Source organism: Corvus hawaiiensis, chromosome 6 (assembly GCF_020740725.1).
Source record: "Corvus hawaiiensis isolate bCorHaw1 chromosome 6, bCorHaw1.pri.cur, whole genome shotgun sequence".
Taxonomy (NCBI): domain Eukaryota; kingdom Metazoa; phylum Chordata; class Aves; order Passeriformes; family Corvidae; genus Corvus; species Corvus hawaiiensis.
The window spans coordinates 5,991,442-6,015,238 of record NC_063218.1 but is presented as its reverse complement, the minus strand read 5'-3'; the positions used below and the strand labels follow the sequence as shown (position 1 = coordinate 6,015,238).

General features: G+C 46.6%; 1 protein-coding gene across 3 annotated transcripts in view; it reads right to left on the bottom strand.

Annotated features, from left to right (window-relative positions):
• The window catches only part of PRKCH (protein kinase C eta), a 116,131-nt gene that overhangs the window by 32,317 nt on the left and 60,017 nt on the right, over window positions 1-23,797 (bottom strand). For all 3 annotated transcript variants that reach the window (XM_048305855.1, XM_048305857.1, XM_048305856.1), the window contains one exon: window positions 12,787-12,941. In XM_048305855.1, the coding sequence (XP_048161812.1) occupies window positions 12,787-12,941 (155 nt within the window). The remainder of the gene's footprint in view (window positions 1-12,786; window positions 12,942-23,797) is intronic.

Here is a 23,797-nt window from a genome sequence, read left to right as displayed (position 1 = left end):
AGCTGCAGTGATGGAGGGGGAACCCAGTGCTTCCCCACACCCTAAAAAATCCTCAAACGCAAGAGAAAGGCTCTGTGTGTGGCACAGCTGCAGGCTCTGCCCTGGGCAGAGGACAGCACTTCACCTTACTCATGTTACTCAAGCAGTTACAGGAACTGAGACATTTCCCGGGTGGCTCTGGCCAAGCTGCCCCCACAGCTCTGTGTGGTGCTACACAGGACTTCAGAGAATCATAGAAGAGAAATCACGGAATGGCTGGGGTTGGGAGGGACCCTAAAGATTATCTCGTTCCAACCCCCCTGCCATGGGCAGGGACACCTTCCCCTAGAGCAGATTGCTCCAAGCCCCACACAGCCTGGCCCTGAACACTTCCAGGGATGGGGCATCCACAACTTCTCTGCACAGCCTGTTCAGGTGGCAGTCTCAGTGACTTCAGCCGCCCCCTCTCCTCCCTATCACACACCCCGAATTTTGCCAGACCCTGCTTGTGTCACACTCTGCTGCTCCACAGCACTGTCCCCTAACACGGGCTGAGCCCTTCCTAGGATCAAGTACCACTCAGATGAGCGAGACTGGAAAAGTCTCACCCCACCTCCACACGAGTCCTACATCAGCCTGTTGTTGGTATAAACCACAAGTTACTTCATGACTTTCTGGCACCCACAGTCGGCATCATCAGCCAGTGAGTGGGATGGGCTGTACAGGCATGAGAGCAAAACCACAGAGGGGTTAACCCTGCAGTGGGCTGGGAGAAAACCCATGGTACTGAGAGCTCTCAGAGTAGCCAGAGAGCCAGAGGCTGTGACTCACTGGGAGAGGCTGCACAAAAATAGGGCTTTCAGCAAGGCCCACAGGAATTTCTGCAGGGAGATTCTTCCCCTAGAGACAGGCAAGGGAACTCACCTCACCTTTCCCATCAGGGAGCAGATCCAATGACTGCTCTGCCAGGAGAGGAATTCACTATTGTCCGGCTGGTTGTTTCCAGTCTGGCTAAAAATGGGATCACAGGAGACTAATTGCTTCACTGGAGAAATAAAAAGAACCAGTCTGGAGTGACGGAATTATTTTGTAGACTGTTGTTGTTTGGGTTTGTTTCCATCCTGGCTTAACAAGCATTAATGACTTCAGATGGGGGGGAGGAAAGCCATTAGGGAGAACATGATCCACACAGATACCTCTGGCCCAGCACACACTTCTGTCCCAGCCAGCCTCTACAGCCCTGGTGGCATCCCTCCCTCCCCCAGCCCTTCAGAAGGGAGGAAGGTGGCTGAGAGAAAAGGAAATGTTAATTTTTCCCTTTTAATCGGCCTGACTGAAGTGCCAGCCTCCCTGCAGCTCAAATACTTGAGCATGTTAGCTATGCTCAGCAGCATCTCCAGAAAACCTGCTGTCCCTCCTCAGCGGCAGGGAAACAAAGGGAAAACGTCCCAGAAGAGCAGATGCTCCTGGCAGAAAGCAGCAGAGCCCAGAGCCTGTAAAATAAAGTTTGTTTTGTTTGCAGAAGCCACATGGAACCTTCTGAGACTCATTCTGGTGTTTGGAGAGACAGAATGAAACCCAAAGCCAAGACAGGTAATTAATGTTGAAATTCCTCCTTGCATAACAGCGCTGGGACAGACACTGACTTGGCCAGTGCTGTGCATGGCTGTGCCAGCACAGCCCAAAGAAAGCCTGGGAGCAAGCAGTGCCTGTGCTACATCCAGAGGCTCCACACACCCTTACATACTCACTGTGGGCTTCAGAGAAATAGGGATCTTATGGCAATGATGTGCTTATTTCTACAACCCAACTCTACTGAAGGACAGCTGTCTTTTAACTGCGTCCCCCAGGGAACAGGAGAACAACCTGAACTACCTCAAAGCACAGCAAGGTCCCAAGGAAGACACAGGCAGAGCAAAGACCTGGAAATATTAGGAGCTTCCCTGGAGAAGAGATGGAGAATTTCAGCATGAACCTGGTTGTAAGAAAGTGAAGAGAAAGTAGGGAAGGCTCTCAGGCAGTCAAACAGTGACTTCAATTAACCTGTCCTGGACGTAACAGAACGTGAGATAGCCAATACTCCATACCACATGTAACTCATGCAGAGGCAATAGCCAGGCCTCCAAAGACTATCCCCTCTCTTCCACGTGTCCCCATTCCAATGTCAGCTTACTGGCAATATTTGGCATTTGCTGCCTTGCTTCCTGGCCAGCAGGGATCCAGAGATGCCACTGGCTGATGCTGGGAAGCAGCATCCAACAGCTCTGGTAGGAACTTCTGCTGACTGTCCTGTGGCCTGGGAAAAATGTCAGTCCTGAAGGACTCCAAGGCAGCTCTGAGTGGAGATGATGACGGGCAGTAAATAGGGCAGGCTGCAAGATAGTTTCCCATTCATTTTATCACACCAAATAGCTGTCTTTCCCCCGGGGCTATCCCTGTCAGGGCAGTCACCAATTTGAGTGAGTAGGGCAATTTCACAAGATCAAAAGAGTGTAGGGGGATCTGTGACATAGAGACTTTCCACTCATGAATCCAACTTCAGCCCACTCAAGCCACAGATGACTTGTGGCTTTAGGGGTTTGAAAGCTGCTCTCCCTTTGCTCTGGCTCATTTCCAAAAGCTCATGAGTTCCAAGAAGCAGCACAGTTTAGTACTGCCTTTTTTGAAAGCAGACAGGGAACTATGTTTCAAGTGGCTCAGTCACTGATAAAAGCTATTTATTTAACAGATATGGTGCCACAAAGGCTTATTTGGGCATTTTCTCTTTGTGTAAGGATAGGGGAGAAAAACATGAATTCAAGAAGGAGTTACACCAGTCCTATCTCAAACCTACCACCAGCAGATCACCTGCCATCCATCAGCCACCCCAACTTCAAAATTACCTCTGTAGTGTGAGGCATGAGCTGACTGCCTCAGTCTTCCCTGGCTTGCTGCATCTCAAGCAGCACAAAGGACAACGAGAGCTGTCACCCTGCCATGGGGGTTGGCCCTGGCCCCAAAGAGACCCCAGCAGGAGCAAGAATGGCAGGACCAGCTCTGTCTCCACACTCTGTGCTGCTGCAAGGGTGGAGTGGCCAGGCAGTGCTGCCTTCTGACCTTCCCAGTGGGTGGACTATTACTTTGGGAGCTTGGCCAGCTGGCAGGAGTTACAGCTTCTCCTTGGCTTTCTCACTTATCTCAGCTGGGCAGAGCAGCAAGAAGCAGGAGTCAGCTGCCAAGGTTTTTTCTCCCTCTGTGCTCAACAGAGTCTGAAGGTAGGAATTCTGGCTGTAAAGCTGCTGTTTGGGCACAAAGTTTCAAGCTACTGCTCAAAATATATGAGAAATGATATGAATAATACTGGAATGGGGAGCTCCAGCTAGGAAGAATAGTTATCAAGTAAAAGAAAAAAAAAAAAAAAGAGAAGGTGCAGGAAATGTCAAAGATTACATTAAGTTGGTAAGATTGTGTCAAAATCCCCAAAGCACAGGTAAGTATACAATTCCTCAACTTATGGTTGAGAGATACTGACAAACAGAAATACAAAGCACACTAATTCAGCTTTTAGACATGAGTCAACAAGGACATGGGACCCTGCTACATTTTCATGCCCAGGTAAATGCCAAAAGGAATGTAACAAGATCCAGAGAAGGGAGGAGAAAACCCAAAGCCTGCTTGCTAAATGTCACACAGCAGCTCAGACTCTTAGCCCAAGTGCCACGGAGTCTGGACACTGAGACACGCTGCAGCCTCGCTTCAACAGCCCATGCTGGCTGAGCGGAATGTCCTTGGAGAGTCTGAAGGGAACACCTCCTACTGCCCCTGCTACCACACGGGTTTGCACATGGCTTAATTTCCCCCTGCTACCTTGTGCAGCTAACCCTGCTTTTCCCAATTTAACCCCTCCTCCACCCCCCTTCCTTTTCCAGCACAACCACCAAAGGTGGCATGACCCACTCCGGCCAGGCACCATGACAAAAATGCTTCAGATCAGAAACACTTCAGATGTGGAGACACACATCCTATTGGGTAGACTTAGCCATGGCAGTATGCCTGGATCAGGGATTTAGCTAGTAAATAACCTCTCCTACTTGGAAGTAATTTTCTTGATTCATGAGCACTCCCCTACCACGCTGCCGAGAGATTTGTGAAAGCGGCTCTGGATGTTAATAATAAATCGTGCTTGTGAAACTTTAATTGATTCAGAAAAAATCAGCTCAGAGCGCGGAGGATCTCTGTGGTTTTGAATATATCACATTTGTACACGGTTGAGACTTGAAGGCTTGCTCCCCTTTCCATTGTTGTCAGCTGGAATACTGCCACTGCTTCAGTGGAACAATAACCAGGTAATACAATTCCAAGATTAAATTGTGCCCTTAGGCACAGCCTCATAAAAGGAGAGGTTCTCCATCCTATTAACAGCAAAGGTGCTGTGACTCAGAGGCCAAATGATGAGCAATGCTTTTCCCTTGCTCCATGGGAATAGGCCCCACAAACTGCATCCTGGCCTGCACCAGCAGCTAAGGACAAGCCCCAGCACCAGTTCAGCTGGCATGCAGAGGGCAGAAACAAAGCTGTGCCCACCATCCTGCCCAGGCTACCACTAGCAGAAGAGGGAATTCTCTCTCACAGAAATTCTGAATTGTAAAACAGTTATTACTGCAGCACTACCCTGTAATAGTTGAAATTTTCCACTGTGTTGTTATTTTTAGCTTATATCTGTATCATCACAGACAGCTCTGAACAGGAATCCACAGACAAGGTGTGACAGTGGTGCACCACTGATACCAAAAGTTGCTGGGTGGCTTTACAAAATTCCTCTGCCTGCATAAAAGCAGAGTAACCCACCTGGTCCCTGGCATAAAGAACAAGATCTAAACACTGGGATTACTGACCAAGGAAATAGCAGGTGCCAATCTTGCTACAGAGTAAAGAAAACTTGCTAAAAGAGTAAGCCAAAGTCTCCCTGGATAACTACAGCTGTCACTGCAGGCCAAATATTTCAACACTGAGCGTCTCACTGTGTCCCTTACAAATACAGCAACTTCACTCACTGCAACACATTGTGATGCAAGAAATCTTCCATTTCAGCAAGTCAGAGGAGCAGATGCAACAGCATTTTGTCAGCATAATCCTTCTTCCAAAAAGTTGTAGAAAACATTTATTAAGGTTGACAGAGAGACCTTTTCCCCAGCTATATATATCAGCCTCCCTAATGCCAACGAAGGGCTCATGTTCTCTGAGAGTGACACTGAAAGCTTCCTCATTTTGAGATGGGTAAAAAGATCAATAAAATTACTGGATTAATGCTGGGCAATTTTAGAGATCTCAGAGCAAATGTTTTCAAAATTCGTGAAATCATAGACCTGAATGCCCTTGGCATCAGGGAACATGTTAAAAGTCAGATGAGCACTTCTGGCTAAAAACATAGCAGTAATATTTAGGGGCGGTTTTTAAAAATAAATTTTAAGTAACATAAAATATATTTCAGTTTTTATGTTTTCTCCTTCTGATGACCTTTATGCCTTTAAAATACAATGAAGAGAGCAGGAAAGACAGAAAAACCAGTATTTTTGTAGAAAAGTTTCTTAGTTTCAAAAATTCTAATCTAAATATTCCCAGGTGCTCTGGGACTTAAAGATTGAGCCTAATTCTGGTTTCTAAGTCTCCTTTCTTTACGAACTTGTCTGTAATTGTTACACGTAGCCATTTCTTAATTGTATCTGCATGCTCTTTAATTGTGAAATGCCTCCATGGGGAAGTATTAGTCACAAAAGGAATGCCAGAACACAACTCACATCTAATCACTTATCCCCTCCACAGATGAGCAGTACTACTTATTTTTATTCCACCAGCACCAGAATTCTCAAACAACACTGAGCTCTCATTGTAAGCATTCACTAAATGAGTCTGTGCCTTTAAGAGTTCACAAGTTTTTATATGCAAATATAGCAGCTACACCAAAAAAGAGGGAAAGTAGGAGAGACTTGTGTTCAGGTAGAGGTTCTCCAGCCTTGGGGCAGGTGGATGAACTACACAAACTCTTGAGGCCCCTTGGAGCTGGTTTTTTTAATGATTTATACAAACTCATTATGTGCAGGGTTTGCAGGTTTCAAATCAATCCCTTTAAATAACCATAAAGGAAAAGTAGACACTGGCAGAGCCAACAACTTCTGTAGGCTATTCAGTAGTCCTTAGTCATGTGGAAAGTTCCACCAAAGTTCACAGACGATATACAGTGGAGTCAATGGGGCACAGAGATCTGATATGTGGATCTCAAAACAGGACTGCTCTTCGTAAGCATAACTGTAAATCAGGACTAAACTGTCCTGCACTCTGACTGATTAAACATGACACGGAAACGTGAGAGGCTGGGGTTTTTCTCTCTCTGCACTTTCCATTTGATCAAGTGCAGAGAAACAACCCTTTAAGCACTGCATGCCAGAGGCTGTCAAAGAGCCCATCTCAGAAGCATGCAACAACCACATCTGAGTGGAAAACTATGTCGAAGATGCACTGTCTAGAAGGGAAAATCAGTCTACATGAGCTGTTGACTAGCAGATAAGATAGCCACAGACATCACCACACTCCTGACCCTCAGAGCCATCCCTTCATGTTTTCTAAAGCTGAATGAAGCATTTCCAGAGACTCCAGCATGAAAATTCCTCTTCTGCACTAAGCAGTTGTTGTAGGGATGGGACTGCTGGTATGCTGTTCTGTGCCAGTTTGCAGCTTTTAGCTGATTTGCTTCACTCATTCACCAGATAATCAGCTTATATTTCATCCCTTCTGCTGCTCTCAGAACACAGCATATCCTTCATTTTGCTCTGCTTACATATATCCTCTCTGGTCTTCAGGGCCCCAATCCCACACAGCACTGAGCCTCGGAACTCTCCCAAACAGAGTTCTTGAAGTGACAGCAAGCAGATCCCACAGCTGAGGTTATGGAGACTCACACCCATTTTGGCACTAGCTGAGTTGTTTCCCACCCTTTCCTCAGATGCAAACAACTCTGCCCACAAAGCCAAATCCATGGGGAAGAGAGGCATAAAATACATCAAATCAGCAAAGATTACCTATAGAGGCATCGACTGTAGCACATTCAAGCAAAAACTTTCACTGAACAATAAAACAGTTGGGTTGGAAGGGACCTTAAAGATAATCTCATTCCAACCCCCACTGCCACAGGCAGGACACCCTCCCTGTCCAACCTGGCCTTGAACACTTCCAGGAATAGGGCATCCCCAGCTTCTGGGCAACCTGTGCCAGGGCCTCAGCACCCTCACAGTAAAGAATTTCTTCCTAATATCCAATCTAAACCTACCCTTCTTCAGCTTAAGGCCATTCCCCCACATCTTATCACTGTGTACGCTTGCAAAGAGTATCTCTCCAGCCTTCTTGTAGACCCCTCTTAGATATTAGAAGGCTGCTATCAGGTGTCCAGGCTGCTATAAGGTCTTTCTCTTTCAGAAAAGCTTAAAAACACCTCATTGAACCAAAGGCTTATCTTTATTTGCCAAGAAAACAAAGCTATGCACAGCACCTAAGCAAACCATCAGTAATCCCTGGATAGTCCCCCACCCAGCCAGTTTGCCCTGCAGAGCACTGCTGCTATCAGTCACAGATCCAGTTCAACTGCTCATTTACCTCCCTGAGGAAAGCCCCTTGACTTCAGGGGAAACAAGATCTGGCTCAAGATGTGAAAAAGGGCATGAGATGAGAATAAACAAAATCACCAGTTGCCAGGAAAAAAAAAACAACTAAAAACAACAGAGTGAACATGAGGAATCCCGTGTCTACACTGTCTTGACCCATGGAAAAAGCAAACAGCACACTAATAAAAGTTGCTCTGTTAACAGTGGCTGTATGTAATTAGGAAAGGCATTCAGCTTCTGTTTTCAGCACATAATTTTTAATTGATTTTGCTGAAAGAAACCTTAGTGTTGTTTCAGTTAGCAGGAGTCTTTCCAGCAAAACTGGTCTCCATAAAAGCTTTATGTAAAGCTTCCTTCAAGTGTCACAGGCTCATTGTCTGAATTGGCAGGGAATTAACCTGTTCCAAAGAGGCCATTCCCTATAAAAGCCAACAGCCATGAGACACACAGCTGTGCAGACCTCATGGGTCTCCTCCACTAAGGAAAGGTGATGATTTCAGAGACCTGGACAGTATCCAGCAATCTGTCCAGATCCCAGAGGATGAAGTTTTCCCCTGTCATAAGGAGTACCCCACACACAAAGGAGACGCTCTCTCAGGTAACACACAGAGGAGTAAACACTGCCTGTTAACATGCTCTTCTTATTTTTCCCAAGAGCTGGAGTTCAGCCCCAGGGCCAGACCATGTTCTTTATCTGGGTGTGGAATTATCTTTTGCCTTCCAAAGGGACCATGCATCCTATTAAACACCACTGAGTCACAGGACCTACACACCAGAGCACAGGGATTCTTTGCACACCATCCCACATCCAGAGGTGTGATAAGGCACCAGCAGGCCCCCAACATCTCCAGATGGGTCAGCTGCATTAGAAACATCAATACAGTCACAAAGGCACTGGAATGAGCTGATCAGCACAAGCCCTCAGGATAAAAACAAGGTTCTTCAGACACCCAGTAACCAGTCCTTCTCCCCAGCCTTTCAGCTCCTCTGGGTCCTGGTTACACCATGGGTAGCCTTAAGGATGTATCTGCCTCCATGCCAAACAGTGAGTTGGGGCATGGAGGTGTCTTTGTTGTCCAACTCCACACCTCAGGCTGGCAAAACCACTAAAGTACAGGGTGCACAGCTGACACTGTGCATCAGTGTCCTGCATGCTGTATCACCTCTGCAGGTAGTGGAGGTGTGTTCTCAAGAGTGAGCCTCTCAGCCCAGGCATCCTACTAGCAAGACACATTTGCAGAGAGAGAGAAAAGTTTGTCTTTAAAGTTAAGGCCATACCACTAGGCTGGGCTGACTGCTTTATGCTGCCTTTAGAAAGGTCTTACTGTAATCTTACTGTAAACCTCAAAGCCCCCTCCTCCAAAAAAATCCAACTCCACAACAACCAAATTTAAGGAAATATTCGCCTTTGCCCTCAATACACAAGTAGGTGACCTTGGCATGTGGATCCATCCACTCCCAAAGCTGTACATCAGCCTACAACAAGGTTTGAATTTGAGGGCAGCAGGGCAGACCAGCCATTTTTACAGTAGTGCTACACAGAAGAAAATGCCCTGCTTTTGAAATAAACCCTTATAATCATCCACTATCCCTCTGCATTTTAGCAGGCTGTGAGTGGACCAGCTCCCTTGCACTGAGTAAGCCACTGTGCAGCCTAATTCTGCTCAGATACACTGCTTTGTTTTGTTTCTGGCATGCACAGAAGCCAAAATATGCTTCCCCTACCCTGGGAACTGCTGAACTGTAAAGTGAAAGTCTGCAAAAGCTGCCTCAAGAAAAACAGCACATACAGCCATTAGAAAAAATGACAAACCAACCTACCTATCTGCAACAGAACCCAGCACAGTCATTTCCTTTAGAAATAATCCTGGTGAAAGCAGCAGTGCACAAATATCACCCTGTGAGCAAAGATTTTATTTACAATAACCACGATTATTACCTAATGTTTTCCTGGCAACAACCAGCATAAGCTGATCCCAAGTATGTCCTTGTCCTACTCCTCTGTGGTCAGGGGTGCACAATACACTGTGATGTGACATGTAAAGAGATTGTTTTCATGTCTGGATGCATTCCCCTGTATGATGGGATAAGGAACCCCACTGTACTTGCTGGGGTTTTTTTTTCAGGAAGCAACTATAAATAGGTGCTGCTAAGTTGACAGCTAAACCTCAGCTCAGGGCAAGACAGAGACCTTTCCTTGATAAGGCCAGCAATTTATCTCTCCTTTGTAGTGCTGCAAATGAAGAGAAAAAAAAATAAAGGTTTTTGAAACTGAAATCTCTCTTTTAAAGAGCCCCAAATACATACAATGTATGTTTATGGGACTCCTATTCTGGCCACAGTTTAGTAACAAAAAAGGAGTTTCCTCAAAATGAGGCGTAAACTCACTGAAAATTCCAGCTGAATCATGAAAACCATCCCATGAGGGCACCAATCCAGCTGTAACCCCAGTTTTAACATTAAAAGTCACCTATAACCAAAATGAATCATCTGCCTCAGGAACCCCATTCTCAGGGATTTACAGTAGCAATTGCAAAAATACTGCACTATAGCTATTTCAAATTGCTTGTGTGTGGCTGAAAAAGGAATCAGTGAACACCTGATTTTAGCAGCCACCAGCACCATCCTCCCAGGCCACAATGACAAGTTTCAGCTACTTCTTGATGAACTTTCAGTGCTGTCTCTCAAATCTCTCTGGCATTTCAAAGAAGAGAAAACTCAGCTTTTGGCAGTGCTTGTGGCAAATGCAACTTGACTTACCAGGAGAACACTCACTGCACTGGTAAATGCAGATTCTTTCCTGAACTGTTTAATCTTGAAGGGAGCAAGGAAAAACACAGCATTATTAAGTCAAGCCCAGAAGAAAAACAAATGACGCAGAGTATTCTAGGAGCTCTTTTCCTCCACTCACCCTTGAAATCCAGAAAGAAGAGACACCTTGAAGAGCTTGTGGCAAAACCCTTTCTGGTCAGGCTATTTCTGGTGTCTCTGCCCCCTGCTCCCGGCTTCCTAAGCAAGCACTCACATTGTGATCCTAAGATCTGATCCGAACTCTCTTACACAAGTGCAGTGATTCCATCCTGCACACTCTCCCAGAGCCTGGTGTTTGTGACCTCACAGAAGCAACCTCAGCTCAGTACAGCCCCAGCCAACAGCTCTCTCCTCTTACATCTTCCAGAACCCCAACTAATTACAAGAAACCAAGTCACCCCCCTGCAGATCTGCCCCATGCAGCTGAAGCTGACTCCACAGCTTAACCAGTTTCTTAACAAGATCAAAGCCTGTGCAGTTGTTCAAGGAGCTTTTCAATTACTTCTCCAGTTTCTATCATGAAATACAGCAGCACTCGAAGAGTGCCAAAACCCAGAGGGATCAGTTACTCCTGCCCTGTGACAGGCAGCAGGCTGGGGCAGACAGGACAAGCTGTAAGCACATGGCATTACATTATGCACAGACCCAGTTTTGCTGCTGAATGATTGACAATAACTACTGGATGTCACTATTTTAAGGGTAATGTCATTTGCGTAATTATCTGGCAGGGTCTTTCCTCAGCGGCTGGCATTATTCACAAGGGAAGAATTAGACTGAAATCCAGCTGTAGAGTAAGGAGATTTGCTATTCCATACAGACAATCACTGTGCTTTAGGAGCTTGATACATAGGGTATATCATTAGTCATCTTCATGCTCTCAGGACATGGAGAATATCAAAATGACACTCCTCTATTTCACTGTGCCATATATATCACATGAGTTCATACTTAAAAATATTTTACTATTCTGTGTCCTCACCTGACCACCTGTTTCTTACTGGAGATCAAGGTAGGAAGAGACAGAGAAGCTGCCTTTGCTTGACTGATCCTACCATCTCACCATCAGATAGGAAAGTGCCCCTCGCACAGCCCCCAGCCCTTTGGCCACTTCAGCCCTCAGCTGTTCTGGTTTTAGTGAGTTCAAACCTGGGTTTATCTATCATGGGAGGATGCCCTACTGCCTGGGTTAAACTATGTAAAGTCCCAAATCTAGACAGTGTGTGACCCAACCCACAGAAATGGCACTAACAGAGCTGGACGGGATTGGGACTGGTCTCATCCTGCACCCAGCTCTGGATCCCAGCAGTACAACTGTAACCAAGCAGCAAAAGAGAATTGACATTATTCTTTGCAGTACTGGCATGCTGCAAGTGGGACTGAGCAGGGCTACAGCAGATCATGCTCAAAAATGCGTGCTTTGCTGCTGGATTCCAGGTAACAGCATTCCAAAGAGAACAACTGTCTGCTCCTCCTCCCCAGTGCTTTGGGCACAAGGATGCCAGAGGTGTTCTGTGAAGTATGGCAGAAAGAAATCTTTCTGTACAACCAGACTGTGGCAGTGATGACACCTCTCTGCTCCAGCTGTCGTCCTCCATCCCAGAAGAGGCCTTGCTGTGCCCCTGGGGCATAAGGGAGGATGCTGGTCAAATGGTCATGCTGGCCAGGGATGGTTCTGCACAGCAGCCTGGCTCTGATCCATGCTGGCTGCTCTATGCCTTTATGCTTGAGCTGACAGGGGAGCAGTTCAGCAGCACAAAAAGGAAAAAATACAACCAAACTGACCCCGTGAGTACAGAAAAATGACAAATAACAAAGGAGAACTATGTATGGGAAGCAGCTTCCTGAGAACAGCCTTGAGACTTGGAGCGGAGGCTGACGCACGGAGGCAACGATGCTCCCGTCCTGTTCCAAACACAAAGATGCCAGACATGGACAGGAAGGAAAAACTCCTGCTGTAGGACCATGGCAGGAATGAAAAGACTTTTAGTGCCTGAGATGAGTGGCACTGAATAGGTATGTGAAATAGATAGGGTTTAAACAGGGAAGCAGAGGCCTTGGTGTGACCAGTATGCATTAGTCTTGAAATAACATGGCACACTGTGGCAAAAGCAACAGATCCTTACATTCACCTCCCAGAAAATCTGGGAAGGTTTAATTTAATGCCTGCCCAGAAATCTCACTCCCTCCTGGAAAGTGGTGCACCTTGGCCAATGTGCAGAAGGAATGTGGAGGTACTGTTATCCCAGCTGACAATTTGTTCCTGGCGGGCAGCAAGCGACACTTCTTTATTCAAGCAGAGAACTCCAGCTCTCATCTCAGCTGTGGGGTTCAGAAAAAGGGAAGCAATGAATGCAGGGCTCACCGGTAAATGATGCCTCTTTCATGGAGAAACATGAGGGCTGAAATAATTTCTGCAGCGTAGAACCGGGCCCGATCTTCGTCGAAGCGCCGCGACTTCTGGATGTGGAACATCAAGTCCCCGCCGTTGACAAACTCCATCACAAAGAACAGGCGATCCTACACACAGGCAACCACAACAAACATGAACAGCATTAATCACATCCTTGGCCAGGCTTAGAAAAGTCTTAGTAAAACAATTATCTCTCAAACAAAAACAGATTAAGTAAACATGAGACTGTGTGTGGGGGGAAAGGCTGATTTTTTTCAGGGAAAATCAAGTCAATACTAGGAAGATCTGTTAGTACCTCCTTGCCCTGCACTCCTCCCAGAAGTTTTGACCCCAGTTGTGAAATCAATTCCTGTTCATATGTGGATTGGGCACGTCAGTAAGTATGTTCTCATCACTAAGCAACTCCCATTGGGTTTCCCTGAATTACCCTTAGCCTGAATCAGCAGGGAATGATAGCCCTTCATCAGTACTCTCTGAGCTCAGTGGCACGAGAGGAATCTGCAAAAAATCACTGACTCCCTAGTAAACATCTCAGACCTCTGGGAAAAGCTGCTCCATAACACAACATACATAATCAGAATGCAGCTTCACCACAACATTGTCTCGAGGATATCCCAACATTATTTCTGGAGAGTGTGGGCTGTTTTCCAGGATGGGATTTCCTGCCATACACTTGCATGGCAGCTGCTTTTTGGGCCCTCACGTTCCAGCTTTCCTCTGATTAGGAAATGATTCTATGCAGAGAACCTGCACAGAGACCTCTGCAGAGGTCTCTGGGCAGTAGAGGAACTGATTAGGATGAAGTGTAAATAAAATTTCTGCTGAGCAGAAAAGCAACCTGTTTGATAAAGTTCAGTTCATTAAGCACAGCTGTTAGTCTCTGAGGTTTCTTTTTTGGCTTTGTTCTGGCTTTTGCAAAAGCCTGCAGATAGGGAGGCACTCGCTTAAGCTGTGTGCTCAACAGTGAGTAGGGCTTTCACATGTGTTCACTTGACTGTGAGAGGAAGGACACAGAGAGATTTGGCACAAAAATAAACCCCGAAATTGTTGCAGTCTAGTTCAAAAATTTCTTTTAGCAATTGTTTCAGGACTTTCAGTATTTGTTGTTTCAGTTTTTCTCTGAGTAGCAGGAACAAGCAGATTGGAAAACAGGCATAGAATTCAACTGAGACCAGTCAGGCCTTTAATGGTAGTACATGCCTTTCTTTCCCACAAGCCCCTTCCCAGGTCTGATGTTAATTATCTACAAGCTACCTTTAAATCGTCTCTAAGTTTAAGAGGATAAGCATTGTCATGCTCCACTTTCTGGCAGTCAGCCAGCTTGAAATGACTACTGGTATTAACATCTTGAGATGCACACAGCAGAAGAAAAACAACCAGAAATTCCCTCATTTCTCAATGGAAATGAGCAGGAAAGCAAATGGCTTGTGACACATGAGGACAGCTTGCTTCGCATAGCCAACCTGGGCTCTGCCATGAAGCTCCTTCTGGGCTCCTTCCAGAAGGTAAAGATCATTAAATCATAGAATCATTTGAGTTGGAAAAGGCCTTTAGAGACCATCAACCACTAACCCAACTCTGGCCAAGCCCACCACTAAACCATGTCCCCAAGTGCCACACATCTACATGTCTTTCAAATACCTCCAGGGATGGGGACTCCACCACTGCCCTGGGCAGACTGTTCCAGGCAGCTTGACCATCCTTTCAGTGAAGAAATTGTTCCTAATATCCAACCTAAACTCTCCCTGGTGCAACTTCAGACCATTTCCTCTTGTCCTGTCCCTTGTTCCCTGGGAGCAGAGCCCGACCTCCACCTGGCTGCGCCCTCCTCTCAGGGAGTCGTAGAGAGCGAGAAGCTTCCCCCTGAGCCTCCTTTCCTCCAGGCTGAGCACCCCCAGTTGCTCCTCATCTTATGCTCCAGACCCCTACCCAGCTCCACTGTCATTCCCTGGACACACTCAGCACCTCAATGTCCTTCCTGCAGTGAGGCTCCCAAAACTGAACCCAGAATTTGAGGTGCAGCCTTACCATTGCTCCCAGCACTCTCACAACACTACTGCAGCACCAAGGCCATGTGTTGAATGCTATCTCCAGTCCATATAAACAACACCACCTCATTGTTTCACTCTATCTTTATTAGAGGGCACCGAAAGACACCCGAGCTGGCTTGTCTGCAGCAGCAGTCTGAGCCAGAGCAGCATGGATGTGCAAACCCACCAGCAGCCTTGGCTCTTCAGCCCACATCAGCCCTGTAATGCCACATCTTCACTGCAACTGGTTAAGCTCAGTCTGGCTGTCCTGTGCCTGCCTGTTCCTCCAGCTGCAGCACAGGCATCACCTCTGCCTCGCCAGTCAGGCTGGCTTTTACATCTCCTTGTTATTCTTTCCCACCTCCTTCCTTGCTGATCTCTCCACATGACACACACTTATCTAGCCCAGCTTGTCCAGGCATCTCCTCAAGCCCATACTTAAAAAAGAAATCCCTCTTGCCAGATCCCCAACAGGAAGCAATTTAATTTCCCAGCAGCCTAGTGAGGGATGGCGTGTGCGTATTTATGTGATACATATGCCTGTATAAATATGCATGCACTTAGGTGAACACACATGGATTTTCTATTCTTTCCTTAAAGGTGACCTTCAGGGAAGCAAAATTAACTCTTCCTATCTTAAAACATCTATGTCCAGCTTCTCCAGAGCAGGCAAAACTCCACAGCCCACCTCAGACTTCTGGTTGTACTCGTCTCCACTATGATGCTTACAGAAGACACTACTTCTTTCTCAAATGTTCAGGTGAGCACCAAAACAGCTGATTTTGAAATTCATATCACTGCTGCCATGGAATTAGCAGCTTTTTGCTAAAAACTGCTCTTGCTTCAGACTAATTGCAAACCTGAGCAAGCATAACCACATGTGTTATACAGTCACACCCACCCATGGGCTCATTTCACTGGTCAAGCATAAATACAGAACTATGGGTTACTCAACTTTCAAAACTTTTTTTTTTTAATTTAATTTTAAAGAAGTCCAGCTTATTGTCTGCCCACTTTCCTAACACTTAGAAAGCCCATGGGGCTGCTGAAGAAAAGAGCAGGATGGGTACTACAACTGGTTTATAATGCAGCATTTGTGCATTGGTCTGCTACATGCCTGGAAACAAGCATTAGGAAAATGAGCACTAATGACCATCCTTTGGGGAAAAGCATCTAAAAGCCAGGCAAGGCCTCCCATTTTTACTCTTAAGGAAGACCATCAGCTTGCTAAGCTGCAAAGACCAACCACTCCTCCAAGAATCATTAAGAAATAAAATAACCAGTAGTGTCCTATTAAAAAAAAAAAAAAGAGGTGGGAAAGGAAGGGGGGGGAAGGAAAAGAGAAGAGGAGGGCAATGAAAAGAAAAGAGAGGAAGAGAAGGAGGGAGAGGCAGGGAAGGGCAGGGGAAACAGGGGAGAAGAAAGAGGGAAAAAGAGGAAGGGAAAAAAAGAGGAAAGAAGAAAAAAAGAAAGAAGGCAATTTGCAGCTGGAAGAGTAAGACTGAGTAAATAACCTTAAAAGGGGCCAGGAAAAGTAAATCTTAAAACAGCAGATAGTTCAGACACTTGCAAATTTGACCTGACTTAAGAGTCAGTTATGTGTCTCCTTTCTTGGGGACTACCAGTGAGAATAAGGAGCAGTTGAATTGTTTTTCGACAGGGCCCAGTGCTGAACTCCTCACATGTGTATTTTTCTATTGTGCTTTGCCCAGAAGTCTCCCTGATCTGGTATCTCTGTTTGACGTGGTAAGAAAGGAGCATTTGAGTCAACAGGAAACAGTGACATGAAAGGCTTTGCAGCAAGTGGCAGCCGCAGGAGGAAATCACATTGCACCATTCCTGGACTGGGATCAAGATGAATAAAGTCTCAGAGCAATTGTTACTGTAAATTAAAGAAACACTTGAAGGAAACAAAATCCATGGGACCAGGCAGGTTAATTTCAAGGCTGGACTACACCTAGAGATTAATCCTATCAATTTTCATGCAAGAGAGCTGTCTCTTTTATTTTTCTTGGCTTTAAAAAAAAAATTATTTTTTTAATTTCAGTTTTCCATCCCTATTTGCTCACTTATTAGCAGGGCAAAGGCTGTTGGAAGCACAGCAGTGGTTGACAGTACCTGTAAATACCCATAATATTCTTTCATTGTCTTAGGGGGTTTTGTGGGGCTTGAAGAAAGTCCCTGACTGCAAAAGCCACCAAGAAGGACAATCCACACACTGGTTACTGCCCCTTGCAAACACTGAAAACCATCTCAAGCATCACTTAAGCCCTTTGTCCTCACCAGCTCTACAAGCTGTTTTGGATCCTCATACCCTTCCCTCTTTGTCATCACAGGGGAAGAAAAAATATCCAGGTTTTATTAAAAGAGCATCCTTTCCCTCCAGTGTGATGGCCAACTTCTACCCTCTTCTACTCATAGCTGATGTCCATGTACAACCCACACAAGACCAAAGATCTCTGAAGACACTTGGGACCTTATCTCCAATCACAAGGGTCCAATTTACCCCCCTGAAAAATCAGCCTGGCTCAGGAATTCCACTTAGTTTGCATTTCATCTTTTTGGAAATAATTCATGCACACAACTCCTTAGAAAATCAGCTTTGGGTTCAATCTGAGTTCACTGAAGCCAAAGGGTCTCCTCAAGAAAACAGTCATTCTTCCCTGTTTTGGCAGTTAATGCTTTGCAGAGCAGAAGGCAGGCTTTCCAAATCATCCCCAAACAGAGACAGCTGTGTCACTGCTTCCCAGAGAAACTTTATTGTTTCCAAAAAGAGTAGCAGGGCTTAGGGAGCGTGCAAGCAAATTATTACAAGATAATTACAAAAGCTGGCAGGCTCTCTCAGTGTTCCCAATGTTCTCCCTTCGTGGTCCACAACCCCCACACAAAGAAAATCTGCCCTAGGTCTTGCTGGGAGCGAGCAAATAAACCGTGATTTCTCAGTACTGGGCTCCAGAAAGCCACATGTCCAACTCCCCAGCAGTGCAAGTGGCCATCTGTATCTGGGTCAAGGCACTGCAAAGCATAGGATCTGAAGGAGGAATAATAAACAGGTTTGTAACTGAGTATTTATCTTTGTAGGACTAACACAGCCATGCCCCACTCTTAGATGCTGCTCTGTGAGGAAATGCTTGTCTTCCATACCCAGCCCTCCACAGATTCTATGAATTCCTGCTGGAAATGCTTCCCCTCCCCCACTGTGGTCTTCAACATCTTCATGAGGGGAAGCAGAGGGGCAGGCTCTGATCTCTTCTCTGGTGCCTAGTGACAGGATGCAAGGGAATGGCCTGAAGTTTTGTCATGGGAGGTTTAGGTTGGCTATTAGGAAAAGTGTCTTCACCCAGAGGGTGTCTGGACACTGGAACAGGCTCCCCAGGGCACCAAGCCTGGCAGAGCTCAAGGAGGGTGTGGACAATGCTCTCAGGCACAGAGCTGTTCTGTGCAGGGCCAGGAGTTGGACTCAATGATCCTGATTGGGTCCCTTCCAACTCAGCATATTCTATGATTCTATGATTTCATACCCAGCCCCTCACAGAATCCATAGATTCTATGAATTCCTGTTGGGAATGCTTCCCCCCAGTATCCTGCCCCTGAACCAAGGTAGCACCCTCATGAGCTGCCTGCTGCTCCTAGCTCTGGGGGTTAAGGAAGGCAGATGTCCAGGGGCCTTACACATGGTTTCAAATCCAGGGAGGATCACAGGTGTCCTGTGAACAGGCTCACCATGAAGCAGTCACGACAACAACTCTTTTACAAACACGTGTGTGAGCACAGGAGCAGATCTAATGAGCTCAGCCCCAAATTTCCAGACAAAGCCACTCTCGCCTGACTGCAACGGAGCAAGGCAGTGACTGATGTCAGGTAAAGATTTGGTCCTTTGATTTCAAATCACAGCAACTACATCAAGGAACACCTCTGCCCCGTGCTGGCTCAGCTGGAAGCCCATTCACATTAAAGGTGATGGCCATGGCATGGCCCAGGACTCCCAAGCAGAGAGGCAGCAGGTTTTACAGCCATTTGCTTGCCAAGCAGTGCTGCTCCGTGGGCTGTTCTTCCTCCCTGCTTCAGTGGCCGTGGAAGTGCCCGCCAGCCCCAGGAACCACTTCTGCCTCAGGGAACCAAGCCACAGACAGCACATCCAGCCCTGAGGCTACCCAGATGAGGGGATCACTGTGTGATGCAGCTGAAAGGCTGAGAAGGGGAAGGTTTCTTTCTTCTGCTGGTTTTGCGTGGTTTTTCAAGCTAGAAGGAGGTGCAGTGAAAATTAGGCCAACTCAGAATGGGCATAAGCTGCATGTGGTGTCTCCTCCAGGCTGGGCAGCTGGCGAACACAGTTCTGAGAATCTCAGGTCACTTCCCTACTCCAGGCTCGTTTTTAGCTCCTTTCATAGTCACCAGCCACTGTCACAACCACATAAATGGGGCAGTTATCCTTGGTTATCACCCCACCACACTCTGCTCTCTGACGCTGCTGACAGTGGGCACCATGAGGCTCCCTGTGGGGCCACTGCAACAAGGCACATACACATTGCCCAGAGAATCATAAATTGGCTCTTGCCATTTGCATAAATAAAATCTGCAGGGTCCCTCAGGGTAAAGGCAGCCCTGGCACCCGGGTGCACAGAGCAGCATCAACGCTGAGCTCATTCCAGAGGAGCTCAACAACAACCACAAACCAGGGCTAGCTGAGGGGAGTTGTGGGTTCCCACTTGCCCCAGGGAAAAAAACCCCAAAACTAAACAAAACCCCCAAATCTGACTGTATCCTCCAAATTCCTGTCCCTATTTTCTTAACCACTTGGCTGAAATTTCAAGCTCATATGCTGGAGAGTTTTTGTAACAGGCAAATTCAGTCATTTGTCTGGAACAATGCTTCTTCTGGGGTATTCAAGTGAACCATACACACATCCTTCCTCCTCATCCCCTCCCTGCAAGACAGCCTAATTCATAGCAGCATTACACTATTAGCTCATCTTTTCACTAGAAACTTTCACACAGTGTGTGTGCAAAAGGATGATCATTATCTTGTTCACCTGTGTGTGTTCCATTTGAAACAAGACCAGACCCGAACTAGAAAAAAAAAAATCAAAACTCAGGTAAGTCAACCAATTATGTGAAAAAAAATGTCTGTTTTTTTAATCCCAACTAAAAAAAAGGACACTTGGAGCATCATTAAAATAAGATATTACAAGGATAAAAAACAAATTGAAAGAAGAAGCAAAACAAAATCTTCCCCTCCAGACCTTTTAAAATGGTGCAGAAAACTACATAAACACTTCTTCCCACCTGAAAGATTAAAAAAATTCAAAGGACTGGCTGAACTTAGAGGGGAATAAATTGAGAAATAAGGAACTCGAGTGTATGACTGTAGACATTACCTCTTAATCAAAGATTTATAGGACATCTGCACCCCTCAGCTGGCTGCTCGCATCTTGGTGTCTCAGAAGAGAATAACCCTATAAATACCATGCTTTTTTTACACCCTTCAGTTCAAAAAGGCTACTGAAATTGGTGTTTTCAGTTTAGAGTGACCAACCTGCAATAGCTCTTCCCATTTTACAAAATACTGAGCTCTGCACTATCTGCTGGCTCAGGCAGGGCTAGGGAAGGCTAGAGACCTCTATGAGCTCAGCCAAAGGTCTTCACAAAAATTAAGAGCGCCAAAACACTCCCAAAGCCACTTGGAAACAGCTTGCTGTGAGGGTGTGTAAATCACCTTCTCACCTTAAACATCACCTGGAAAGCAATATGGATTCAAAGAGACTGAAAGCTAAAGCACCACTGGCTCACACCTCAGTTAGTTACCTCTTCTATGAGCTTAGATTGCCTTTGTTTTTTCTTCCTCTTCCTCCTCAATACTGACTGGCACCTGCTTGCTCAGGCTGCTTCAGAGCTGCTTCCATTCTGATCCCCTTTTATGCTGCAACTTCCTTGATTTTAAGGCCAAAAAATACTACTTTCACATACTGTGGCTAACCATAGGCAACACACTTGGCTACCCTTGCACTGAGCTTGATGACTTGTCCAAGCTACACTCTCTCCCCTAAGCCACTGCAGATGGAGACAGGCATTTATTTCAGCTTCATGAAAATGGAAATATCCAAAGTCCCTCAACCATCTGGGGTCAGAAAGTTACTCTGGGGAACTACGACACGACGATGGCAGCTGACCCTTCCAACCCTCCAGCTCATGTTTTCACCTCAGCTCACATCACCTCAGTGTGCAGCCCAAGTGTGGACGCCCAGCAAAGTTCACAGATTAGAGTCAGAAATGTCAGTCTGATCTTGTTTCACCTCCTGCCTGCAAAAAAACCCCAGCCTCGAATGTTCCTGCAACAAAGTCACCACTGCAAGGTGTCACTGCACACATCAGAAAAAGCAGAGCCTTTCCGAGCAGGCTGCAGAGGCCTGGCACGTCTGGTTCACTGACAACTGGAACCAGTGTGCCAGCAAACACATCAGGGGTTTTTGGTGGATGTGAACACTGTCAAACCACAGAAAGGTGCACTTTTGGCTAGCCTGCTTTTATGCTGTGCTAGATGGGACGAGAGCCAGAGGAAAGCAGAAATTGGCTGTCCCTGCTGTGGTCACAAAGCCAACATGAGGGCACCGCGGTGCACACACCTGCAGGAGCTGCGCTGGCGAGTGAAGGTGGGAGAGGAAATTCCCCTGTACCTCCTTGTCAAAAAAACCCCAAAAACCAACCCACCACCCCAGGTAAAGCATAACTCAAGCTCCTTCAAGCCTTACTTGCAGAGCCTTCCAGCAGAGTGGTTTGGGGCTAACATGGGTCTCAACTCTCAAGAATAGAAGTCTCAGTGCTTGCAGAAAAGCATCCAAGATGTGTATTTGGCTGTCACGTGAATGCATGCACAGAGTTGTGCCTCCACGACATGCCACAGAGGGAATGCTGGGGGTTCAGAGCCTGGGAGTGGATCAAAGCCATCCTCTCTGCTCCTTCTCAGTGCCTTGCAAAGAGAACATCAAAGAGGCCTCACTAATTCCTGAATGCCCACCAGCACACTCCAAAGTCTGTGTCAGGGCACTTCCTCATCTCCCAGAGCCCCAGGAAAGCTGTCACTGCCACTCCAGCCTCCCTCACCTCCAGCACATCGTGCTCTGCCCTGTGCTCTACCCACCTGGTGACACTAGAGTCACTGGTGGACAACCAGGCTGATGCTGATGATCCCCTGGAGGGACCATGACCGAGGACTCCCCTGGACAAACAAGGGCACTTAGGCCTCCCTTGTGGCACCTGGGGGCAAGGGGTGGGTGAGCTGCCACCTCTCAGTCCCACCACTTTGGCTCGTGGGCCCTCACTTGAAAATGATGTCCCTGTTGAAGGCTCCAGGTCAGCTCTAACACTTCTGGGAGGTGAAATACAGGCTCATCTCTCTAAACAATTAGGTGACCCTTGACAAGATGCCCACGCTGACCCTGGCAGAACTGCCTGAGTGTCCCAAGAGCCAGTGGAGATGTGGAGAAACCTTCCTCTTCCATGTTGATCAGCCTGCAGCCAGTAAAGGGGACAAAAAAACTGCATGCCAAACAGCAGGCTGTCCTTGTAAAATGGGACCAGTTCCATGATTATACTGTCCTGGAGTCCCAGGCCAGTCCCGCCTGGCTTAAATAGCACCCTGCTCATTATTATCTTGAAGGATGCTCGTTATAGAAAAATCACATCCCTCTGCCAAGTTCTCGTGTCCCACTATTTTTGGAACAATAGGGGCATGCTCTGAGCCTCAGCAACTGTCAGCAGAGCCAGAGGGAAAGCAAATCCATATAACGATCAGGCTGGCTGACGGGGACAGTGCTGGGAACAGCATCGCCTGGGGGACAGTCCCCTGGAAGGACTCTTTGGTTATGAGAAAAGGGATAAGGGCAATAAACATAAAACCCAGAAGCTATTCGACTCTATTTGCATGGGAAGCTGATCTCTCCCAGCCCTCTTCATTCTCATGCATATGAGTGGAGACAAAAGGATTTAAAAGCAAACCACCTGTGCAGGAAGGATGGCTCCTAAACCCCAAAGAAGACAGGACCTACTTACCGCAAGCTGATTTTAATTAAAACATTCCAGGATTCACATTCCCCAGGATCACATTCCTGACTTATTTATTTATATATATAGCCTCTTTCACCCCTTCTAGGACAGTACTGTTGAAGTGTTGGATGACACCAGTGTCAGGTAAAAGGAAACAAACACTTTTTGGTGCTTGTGACCCCTAATTCAGGATCCGTGATTATCCTCAGGTCCCAGCACCTGTCAGCAACTCACAGATTACTGGAGAGGAAGCATAATCCTCTCTGACACTAAAGAATTATTCTAAGGCCCTAGAAAAAAGCAGAGTTAAATGGCTTAGGCAAGGTGGAAAGCTCCCAAGGTAAGGCCTTCAATTAAAAAAAAGTTTAAAATTTTAAAAAACAGAGATATGGTGAGCAAGGAAGACCTCCCACAGATGCAGCTGGAGCAGGACTTTAATTACCCCCCTGCAATGGAGCAGTTGGACTCTTTCCTTGCCTTTCACAGGAAAGGAATCCGGAGGTGCAAGTCCAAAACTGCCTAGCCCAGTGCTGGGCACACAGATGGCTACATCCAGCCTCTGCCAGCCTGCTGAGCTGCTGCTATTTCATCTTTAGGCTCTGAAAAGTGTGACCCACACCAGGCAGAGCTAGCCCTTGCAGCTCCTACCACCTAGTGGCTGCAGGATTCAGCCCTGATGGAGCGAGGAGGAGGTCAGGCAGCCTCAGCCCACCCTGGGCAAACAAAGCCACCCTTGCTGGCAGGCATCACTTACGCTGCAGCTGAGACTAAAGCAGGGTCACACTGAGCACAGAGGCAGCACAAGAGAACAGAAAACCTTTCTGAAAACCGTCAGTGGCTAACGTAAGCTCAGAAAAACCTCAGCCAGCTCTAAAACAGGCAAGCAGAAGC